General features: G+C 42.8%; 1 protein-coding gene and 1 non-coding gene across 3 annotated transcripts; both read left to right on the top strand.

Annotated features, from left to right (window-relative positions):
* The first annotated feature begins 201 nt into the window (after positions 1-201).
* On the top strand, positions 202-273 carry trnah-gug (transfer RNA histidin (anticodon GUG)). The gene has a single exon. It is a non-coding gene; the product is annotated as a tRNA-His (tRNA).
* Positions 274-2,777: 2,504 nt separating this feature from the next.
* On the top strand, positions 2,778-9,583 carry depdc1a (DEP domain containing 1a). Of its 2 annotated transcripts, XM_020104146.2 has the most exons (12): positions 2,778-2,963; positions 3,736-4,001; positions 4,100-4,238; positions 4,373-4,497; positions 4,688-4,818; positions 4,979-5,026; positions 5,165-5,302; positions 5,666-6,631; positions 7,193-7,365; positions 7,476-7,652; positions 8,009-8,215; positions 8,348-9,583. In XM_020104146.2, the coding sequence occupies exons 1-12, from the start codon at positions 2,916-2,918 to the stop codon at positions 8,483-8,485; spliced, it is 2,556 nt and encodes an 851-aa protein (XP_019959705.2). In that variant the 5' UTR covers positions 2,778-2,915; the 3' UTR covers positions 8,486-9,583. The 2 variants fall into 2 exon arrangements, with proteins under 2 accessions (XP_019959705.2, XP_069376841.1); XM_069520740.1 differs by lacking the exon at positions 5,666-6,631.
* The last annotated feature ends 702 nt before the right edge of the window (positions 9,584-10,285 follow it).

Genomic DNA, 10,285 nt, shown 5'->3' with positions numbered 1-10,285 from the left:
AGAAGACTACATGCGGAATGTGACGTTAACAGTTATTTTTGAAACTAATCCACATTTTTAGAATCAGTGATACAACTGTGCGTGATCTTTGTTGTCGACATGTATTTGTATTATGTCCGAGGTGATATGACGTCATAAAACTACTACAGTATTGAAGTACACATCACAGTACTCGAGGTTTCCCGTCCGCAGCGATAGCTCGCCGTGATCGTATAGAGGTTAGTACTCTGCGTTGTGGCCGCAGCAACCCCGGTTCGAATCCGGGTCACGGCACATTTTTAAAAAACATCAACGTTACTCTTATATTTAAAATTATCTTAAAGTGTAAAGTGGAGTTTAGTTTAGTTTAGCTGCACATCCGCATTGTGACATTTTAATATAAAATTCTCCTGATCAACTTTACTTCTGCATTTATCAATTATTTTATAAATATAAATAAGTATTTGATCCATGTACAATTAACCCGGGATAATTGAAATAATAATCATATAAAATCAATCTTTTAATTGTTAACTTCATTTTGCTGTTATTGTTGAAATGGAAATAAAAAGTTTGACTAATCACACGATGGAAATAACCCTCTAAAAAGAGAGAAACAAGTAAGTCATACATCTTATTGCCTATACTCTTGATCCTGTTATTATCTGCCTTATTTATATTTATATTCCACGGATAATTCTGTTTATATTTATACCGTTAGTTCTGTTCATCCCGTCATATCCGCCTTATTTATACTCTTTATATCGTCTAGATTTGCCTGTTTATATCTTTTAATTACTTATATTTTTTATATTTTATATTTCATGTTTAATGCTGTTTGCACCGGGGATAAGAGGGGAACCCAATTTCAATTCTCTGTATGTCCTGCACATATGGCATTATAGATCACAAAGTTGACTTGACTTGAAGTACCTGAGTAACAGTGCTGTTCATGACTGCACAGGAATCATTTGACATAGATTCAAAGAGTGACTGCAGGTTTTCCAAATGGGAGATTCTCATGATGACCAGCTGGGAGCAGCATCGCTCTGGAGTTTAAATCATCTATGAGTCTATGAGAAGCTTCTGGTCCTCAATGTGCAGCATGATGTAAAATTATGAACCAGTTGTTTTGTATTCAGGCTTCATATGTCACATTTTACTATTTCAGGTGATTAGGTAATGAGTAATGAGAAAAAGAATGTAGTACACAAACCTCAGAAATAAATCATGATTTACTGTGCACATGTTGAACATCAAATCAGATTAAAATAGTTTTATCATGACTGAAAACCAACATACAGTATGGTGCTGCGTTAAATCAAAGGTTAAATATATCATTAATCAATTGGTATTGTTTTTAATTCATCCGGTTACCTCAGAACAACACATATTAAACTAACAGCTGTTTTCTAATTTAACAGCTAACATGCCTTAATGCCCAATAATTAAATTGACAAAATAACAAATGAATTGTAAAACTGATTAAATTAGAATAGACACAAAAAATATAACCTTAACCACCATATTTGCCATATATGCACAAATACAATGATATTTATACACTCAAATATATGTTACTGATAGGATTTAGTTTTTTATACACTATTTCTATTTTCATACTTTACAATTAGTTTATTTCTACATGTCCAGATTGAATTCACCCTCAAATGCTTCGACCACTGCAGAGAGGGAGATTTCCAGCTGTTGGTGTGAAGTCTACAGACATTAGCATGTTTATAACAGTGGCCAGAGTCAACCCCACCCCCCGGAGTCACCCCCTTTGAAAATGTCTCTAACCTCTACTGTCTTTTGTCTCCCCCTCCACTCACACCCTCTGCCAGTTAAGATGTGCTAATGTGCATTCAGTGTGTGTGCAGCAGTGAATAGAGTCAGTGCCCGTTGCTGACGCTGCAGCTCCGGATGCGTCCTTCAGAGAAACTGGAGCACAGCAACAATTTAAAAGAAAATATCATCATTTGTCTTCTGTATGTGTTTCCCATTATGCTTGAGTTGCAGGTTTAAAACTATATATTTATCAAAATGTTCCAGTCTCTGTCTTTAGATACACTCACGGATGTGCTCAGTCAAAGAATATGAGTGTTTACAGCTGTTCCAACTACCACCAAGACAATAATACAACAGTATTTGCTGTGTACTGTTTCAGAGATGAGGCCGCTCCCTGTTGAAGTTACTACCTTAGGCAGCAAGCAATTCACAAATACATGTATTAGAAATATCTTGTCATCACGACACAAACCTGATCGACTGAAAAGAAAAAACGTTCTTAGAGATTATTAGATTATCGTGAGGATGAAATGGGGAAAATAAGAAAAGGTTACTTATCTTATCCAAGCCTTCCTAAAACAGTGAGAGTTATGAATGACATTTGTCCAACCCAGATTTCCTACATCAGAGATTTAACTGGAATGAAGACTCTGGTTCTCTCTGTGAGGGGTTAGTCAGTCGACTGGTTTTGTGAGCACTTTAATCACAGATGCATGTATTTTCAAATCCAACCCCACATCGACAGAAGGAAACATGAACTAAGGATATTTGCTAAATCTGGTAACTGGACTTGTTTCCTGCTCATCCAATAAAACCCCTCAGTTATTAATTGTATCATCTATCTCACTTTATTTAATGACTATGTTTTACTTGAGGTTTGTATTTGTGACCATTATTAATTAATTATAAAAAATTAAAAAACTTTGACTCCTTGGGCTTGTTTTCAATCTCCACACCTACTTCCGTTCTGGGCCGGTCATGTGACCCGCCCCTCGTCCAATCAGGTGCGAGGAGACGGCGGCTCGTAATTTTGAACCTCGGGCTCCTCAGCTCGGAGTCAGACCTCGAGCTCCGGCTTCTCATGGAGGTTTCCAGCTGCTCCCTGCTCGGGTGAAGTGGAAGCTTCGCCTCTGCCTCATGCGATCGAGATGAATTCTCATGTGATCACTCCTGGACCGTACCGAGCCACCAAACTGGTAAGGTTCTCCATCTTTAGTGAGCTAGCTAGCTAGCTCGCTGCAGAGCTAACGGCTAATCTCTGTGGAGAGTTAACGCTTTAAACTTGTCTCGGTGTTTATCTTCATGAACACTCACTTTATATGAGTTTGATCGCGACTCCTGTGGTTTAACTTCACCTCACATCGAGCTGCTCGTTGTTTCCTCAACTTTTACGTTTAAAGTGCTTCTGACTTTTCTCCTGTTTTAGTTGTTTTTGTCAAAAATCTAATCTCCTCCTGATCCACTGCGATGTTTTATTGTGTCATGACAAACCATCAGACACTGTCACATAAGTCTGTACACGTTTAATGATTGAATCTGTAAAACATCAGGTGGCACACTTACAGAGTATAAAGGAGGTTGTTTGCCACAAAACCAAAAAAAAAAAGTTCAAGTAAACTATGAGTGAGATAGAAAAAAAGGTATTTGTTATTTCATTGTTGTGTTTTTTTTTGAAGCTTGGAAAGTCTTTATAAAAGTCCAACAACTGCAGATTACAGTCTCAGAGAGACATTTTGCTGAGGACATCGTCTGCAGACCCATGCATGTTTTCATTTCCGTTGTTTCTCTACCAAAGACGATTGTAAATGTCAATCAAACCGCATGTTTTCCTCCTTTTTCCGATTGTCCTCTGTCAGGAAGTGTTCCCCACAGTCTATGTCCAGACTAACCCATCAAATCAAACTGACTTGCGTGACATCATCAGATCAGTTTGACATTATGCTAAACTCCGTCTCTGTCGTCGTTCAGTGGAATGAAGTCACCCGTCTGTTTCGGGCTGGCATGCCCCTCAAGAAACATCGCCAAAACTTTCGGCACCACGCCTCCTGCTTCACCGCCTCGGCCGCCGTGGACTGGCTGCACCAGCTGCTCCTTAGCAACAGCAATTTTGGCCCAGACGTCACCAGACAACAGACGCTACAGCTCCTGAAGAAGTTTCTGAAGAACCACGTCATCGAAAATGTGAAGGGTCGCTGGGGCACTGAGGACCTGGAGGACAACAACTCGCTGTACAGGTAGGCAGAGTTCATTTTAATTCAATCTACTTTGTTGACTAGAAACAAGGATGTTTATCGTAGAAATGACGCTGTCCTTTTTTCCCCTCTTTCCCCAGATTCCCCTCCACTTCTCCTCTAAAACCGATTCCCTGTCCAGCTCCAGCCTCCAGCTCCATAAGGAAAAGACCGTCACTCAGGGACAAGGACGGTTTCTTCAGGTTCAGGAGTTTAAAGAAGCATGAGAAGGAGACACAAGTGAGCTGGAGGGGGGGATGAACAATTTAATGCATAATATTGTATTAATATATCTTTAGCACACAAAAAAAGCTTGTTTGTTGTGACAGTTTTCAATGTGAATTCAAAATGAATCATTTATTTTCGTCTACTAGGAAAATGTGGATCCTGCTCTCCAAACAGGGGAAGAGAATCATCCAACAGGAGATCAGCAGATGCAGAGACGAGAGCTGACAGTGGAGGACGAACAGGACATCTGGAGAGACATCACCCTGACCCAGTACAAACCCACGCAATGAGCTGAATGACGTTTTGTTTCGCACACGTCTGCGCATGCCTTATTTTATGAGATAATTGAAATCACAAAGTCACATTTCAGCCGCGTAGAACATCCACAGAGAACAAACCTGATTCATAACACACAAGTAGAAGGTGTAGGATTTTCTTGTGTAACAAATGTTTGTCTTCAGCCTGCAGAGGATTCTGGGTCTTGCGTCTCTTGAAGAGGTTTTAAACCAGCGTCATGTAAACCCCCACAACATCATCCACAATATGACCAAAGTCAACAAGCACGGAGTGGTCACACTGGACGACAAGACCAGTAGGTTTACATTAGAGTCAAGCGTAAAAATCTTCATAGACTACAGTGATAATATTAAATTCTGTTTAATGTCCCGTTAAAAAACAGTATTCTACAAAAATATCTGCACAAACAGGACAATATACTGTAACAGACTCTAATCGATCAGTTCCTCCTCCAGATGACCTTCCACACTGGGTCTTGTCTGCCATGAAGAGTTTGGCCAATTGTGAGTAACTCAGGACAAATTCGTGTTTGTGACGTCTTCATTTGATGCATGATTATTATTATTATTAGAATCTTAGGAATCGAGATCTCGTGCAGCAGGAAGTTAAAAAATTGAACTTGTCATTTTTTTTATTCCCAGGGCCAAAGTACGACAGCGCTCAGCCGTCCTATCCCGGCTTCGAGAGGGATGTCTTCAAAAATGTGTCCGATTATTTCTACAGCCTCCCACAGCCGTTACTCACGTACGAACTGTACGAACTGTTTATCAACATTCTGGGTAGGTGGACTACTTCCTGTTGCTCTGAACCAGTAAAACAATCTTGCTGACTGGATGTCACCGGTGTTGTGGTGCAGGGAAACGATCTTCAGGATCTCGTCAGTTACCGTGACTTTCTGAACCACGTGGTTTCCTGTTTTGACCCCTAACTGCCTTTTTGGCCCCTAACAGAGGTTTTGGTTGTTGTCAGCTCACAGTGATATGAGCAGCTGCACTCGCTCTGTGTTTTGTTGTAATGCTTGTGTTGTCCGTGACCAGCTGATGTTTAAACTAACTAAACTCTCTCCCTCCTCTGTACTGTCTGCCTGCACTGACCCTGCCTGCCCTCTCTTCTTCTGCTCATCCTCCTGCATCCTCTCTCAGTGTTTTGTGGGTACGTCGCAGCACCCACTACGCACCAACCTGGGAAACGCAAGAAGCCTGACCTTCCCTCAGCGCCCCCTCCTGCCAAGGCATCGTTTCGCTCCACCGAGTGTCTCCTCCTGTCACTTCTCCGACAGGGGACGTGTGATGAGGGCGAGTCGCCCATGAGAGATGTGCTTGGCGGGAAGCTTCAGTCTCGGATGGCGGCGCTAAAGGGAGGTGGCGCCGGCGACCCTCAGTTTGGTGGCAGCTGCACGAGCCTGAGTACAGTTGTTTCCACGAGACCTCAAACCAGGAGTTGCTCGCTGGAAACCATCCTCAGTGACTCTGCCTCTCTCACCCGGCAACAGCTGTTCCTGTCCAATGACAGCCTGGCGTCCTGCAGCAGGAGCCACAATGACAGTTCCGCCGTCACCACACCTCACAGTGACTTTGCCCCCGTGACCAAAGCAACCCCCGTCACACGTGAACCTGCTCCAGGAGTTAAAACAAGGAACAGACTGTCAGTCGCACAGAGGCTCCACCCCCTGCGGCCGCGCAGTGTCGGCAGCTGTCTAGATATTGTCATAGAAACCAGGGAGGAGGATGACAAAGAGACCAACTGGCAGGGCCGAGCAGCGAGCTGCCTCAATGTAAACGCTCCTACAGACCGGCAGCACTTCTCCGCAGCTTCACGTCCTTCCTCGTCCTCCTATCGTCCCTCCTCCTCTTCTTTTCATCCTTTCTCCTCCCTCTCTTCAACGGCTTTGGCCAAAGCACAAGAGGCTCGTGCTACTGCAGGACCCAGCGGGCCCAGACCCGCCTCCAGTACTTCTAATCTCTGGATGCCGCCTGCCCCCGCTGTTGTCCGCCGCTGCCTCAGCTCTCTGGACGTGTCCAAGCTGCCTCGACCTGTTTCACTGTTCAAACGTCCTGTCTGTGTCCCCACCAGCAGCTCTCACCCCCCTCAACCCAAACCTGAGCACAGTAAGACACTCTCCCCTCTACCTGTCTGTCTGCTTGTCTGTCGATGTCTAATCAGACTAACTCCATTTAACATCTAACCGCCGCTCGTGAGCTTCCTGAGGTTTAACGTAGAACGACTCCTGTTTGAAATCAAAGGGTGAAGCTGAAGATGTGACTGAAGACAGAAAATGGTTTCACTCTTTGGTCGTCTGTGTCACAGACAGAATAAAGGAGTAAAAGAGTGTGTTCAGTATTTTCAAAATTACTCCCATAACATTTTTTGTAAATTTATCTGTGTCTGAAATACAAGTACAAGTACAAATATCTGTTCCATACAGGATATTTATATATATATATATATATATACACACACATACAGTGTTTATAACTCCTGCCTGACTCATCTTACCATAGCTGTAGTTAGTTAATCTCACCATTAATCCATTCATCCATCGTTAGTGTGATGTAGCAGTGATGGATGAATGAAGTCTCAAGAGTGGAGCCTGCTGCCTTTTGTTTATTCACAGTTTGAACTGTACAGCTCACCTGTGTGTGTGTGTGTGTGTGTGTGTGTGTGTGTAGGTCTTCTCCAGTCTCACTGTGAGCGCGTGGCCATCGAGGCCCTGCAGCTTTGCACCCTCCTCCTCCCCCCCACCTCCCGCAGGAAGTTGCAGCTCCTCATGAGGATGATGTCACGCATCAGCCAGAACGTGGACATGCCCCGCCTCCACCCCGCCATCGGCACCCGAACACTGGTGAGTAACTTCACTGTCGTCATGATGTCATCTTCACATGTATTCACCTGTCGTGTCTTTGTGGCTGAACCGACTCTTTGTCTCTCTGTCTCTCTGTCTCTCTGTCTCAGATGGTTCACACGTTTTCAGGCTGCGTCCTGGGCAGCGCTGAGGAGTGTGACTTGGACGAACTGTTGGCCACCAGACTGGTGTCGTTTCTAATGGACCATCAGCAGAGCATCCTCTCAGTCCCAGAGTACCTGCTCAGTGCCATCAATGACCACATACAGTACCTCCGCACAGCACAGGTACAACTACTCGACCCCGTATATATACACATAGTATATGTAGTACTGACTCATGCAGTCGTTGATTATGAAATATAATAAACTGTATATTTAAGAACCTACATTAGCACAATGGAATTTATAAGATCAAGCCGCTAAAATTGAAGTTGGAGAAATGTATTCATTGTGTTTGATCGATGAAGATGCATTTATTCTTTGTTTATTTAACGTTTTATGAAAAATCTCAGACAAATTCTTACTCAGCCGAAGTAAAAGCTGGAGAAACTGAACACAACAGAATTCAGTGTTGTCTTCACCTTCATCCACACAGTCCTACAGATGATGATGATGATGATGATTGTCTCTACTGACCCCAGGTCCCCATCGACACTGGTTTCAGTGTGGACGGCAGCGACCTGGTCAGCATTCCGGTGCCCGTGTTCGCATTCTGCCATCAGATTAGCGGAGCTGAGTTTGAGAAGCAAAAGCAGGCGTCTTCCCAGAAGGCCATGGAGGATTTACTGGAGATCCTGCTGACGGACCCAAACATCAGTGAGAAGGACAGACGCAAGAAGCTGAAGCAGGTAAAATAGAAAAAACCTCCTTGAACACAAAGACTACGTTAGTATTTTTTTAAATCGTTCAAGTCCAATAAAAAAAGTGTGATTTTATTCACTTGAACATGAGTTTTGTTGTTTGTTGTCACTTCCTCTTAGTTCCAGAAGCAGTACCCAGACATCTACAGTCATCGGTGCCCCGCCTCCGACAGGGAGAACAAGAGAGACAGCAAGCCAAAGATCAAACCCTCCCTCCTCAACATCAAGAAAACCAAAGCTTTCAGCATCAGGAACTAAGCTTCACCGAGAGTCGACAGAGAAGCTCCAGTCAACGCGACGCCTGTGCTGCACTGATGCTGCGCTCCTGAGAGAGCATTTTAAACTGTCATTACATTGGAACCCTGTTGGTCTTGTTGTGTCTCAGTTATGTGGCTGGAGGACTTCATGTCTGTGTCGTGTGCGTGTTTGTGACGTGTGTGTGTGTGCGTGTTCAGTACGATGAAGGCAGGCGAACAGACAGAAGCTCAGAAGAGTTCACGTTACTTAGTGTGTTAAAGTTCAGCAGGATTTTACTTCTGTAAACTCCCCGTTTCCTTCTCACATCACCTTCCTCTTGTGTATTGGTAGGTAATACTGACGTGTGTGTGTGTGTGTATTCAGTGTGCATTTTGGGAAAAATATGCAAGTCTGGGATCACTGGTACACGTGGGAGTAACTAGATTATAGATTAATTTATATGATGATGTCATTTGGAGCAGTGCTAACGTATGAAGTGTATTTTGTGTTTTATAGAGTTAACAAAACATTTTCATAGATTCTCAAGTTTTATCTGAAGGTTTCGTGTTTCTTCTTAGTTTTGTGTCTGTGTATGATTTTAGCAAGTTTACTCTTTTTATTTAAAGATGCTCCACAGAAGGGATTTTTTTTCATTTTCAAATTCTCATATATTTGATTTCTGGTTTCGGAGATCCCCTCGCCCGTTTTGGTTCTTGTACATAGTTCGTCCCTGCTGTTTACTGGATAGAGCAGTGTTTCCCACTGGGGTTGTGCTGTGAACGACCAGTGAGGTAACGTCAAACGGTTAATTTATACATATTTAATGAATATCTGACTCCCTAAAGAAGACTTTTACCCGTGTTGCTTATAATGAGCGGAGCTGATGTCGATTGGGTTTTAAATTGAAGTGTAACACGGAGCCCCCCCCCCCCTCTTGTTCTATATGAAGTATTTGTTCCGCCCTGGTACGTGTTTGTCTGATACCTCAGATATGATGTGTTTTAAGTGTAGACACTCATCAGTGTTTTTGGTGAAGACCTTTACAGAGGAATGTTATTTTACTCTTCCTCATTGTTTACTATGCAAAGTTCTGGGAAATAAACCTTCTTTTTCTATTTATATGACTTCGTCCTCTTTTCATGTGGTATAATATATATGTATATATATATTTGTTTATTTTAAGATTAAGTGGCAGCTATACGAATTGCTATTGAGCTAAAATCAAAACACAACTGAACACTGTACAAAAATCCAATTAAATAAAAACTTTTACCTATAACAACATTTAGGTTATTTTCTGAGGCCAATCTCTGCATCTTATTAGTTCTCAAAGTAATTCAGGCCGTGTTCAACTCACACTCAAAGATTTTCGGGTGAACTTATCATTTCATTTAGTCTGTTTTGTTTACGTCACATCAGGAAACAGCTGGACTCAAGTGAGGTCTGAATCCGTCCTGCTCCAGCAGCACTTGTCTTCAACCTGATCTCAACAACTTCAGATGACAGATCACTTTTAACTTGTTAATGAATCCATTAGTTTTAAAGTCACGCTGTCATCCGTCCATTCAGCATCCTGCCTTCATCCATCAACATGACAGAGGACTCTCTCTCTCCCCCCATTTCCCCTGCAGCTCGCTCTGCCTCCAGACTCAGCCAGTTAAAATAGTTTGAGAGTTTCTTGAAGCTGTCTGGAACTCATTAGATAGGATTCCTTCTACACAGATATCCAGGCTCTAACAACACCAGCAAGCTGCTTTTAAAAGACAACTTTATTGGTTTGACCCACATCATTGGCAGGTCCCCGGGCGATCGTGTTCCCAG

This window comes from Paralichthys olivaceus, chromosome 3 (assembly GCF_024713975.1).
Source record: "Paralichthys olivaceus isolate ysfri-2021 chromosome 3, ASM2471397v2, whole genome shotgun sequence".
NCBI classification, from domain to species: domain Eukaryota; kingdom Metazoa; phylum Chordata; class Actinopteri; order Pleuronectiformes; family Paralichthyidae; genus Paralichthys; species Paralichthys olivaceus.
Note: the sequence above shows the minus strand (reverse complement) of the source record. Positions and strands in the feature narration are given on the sequence as shown.

Bases quoted from the DNA above. Each gene is read 5' to 3' on its own strand.
- depdc1a (XM_020104146.2), top strand. From the start codon at position 2,916: ATGAATTCTCATGTGATCACTCCTGGACCGTACCGAGCCACCAAACTG. The intron at 4,498-4,687 runs GTACAAACCCAC...GTTTGTCTTCAG, and splicing joins AGAGACATCACCCTGACCCA to CCTGCAGAGGATTCTGGGTC. The intron at 4,819-4,978 runs GTAGGTTTACAT...TTCCTCCTCCAG, and splicing joins CACACTGGACGACAAGACCA to ATGACCTTCCACACTGGGTC.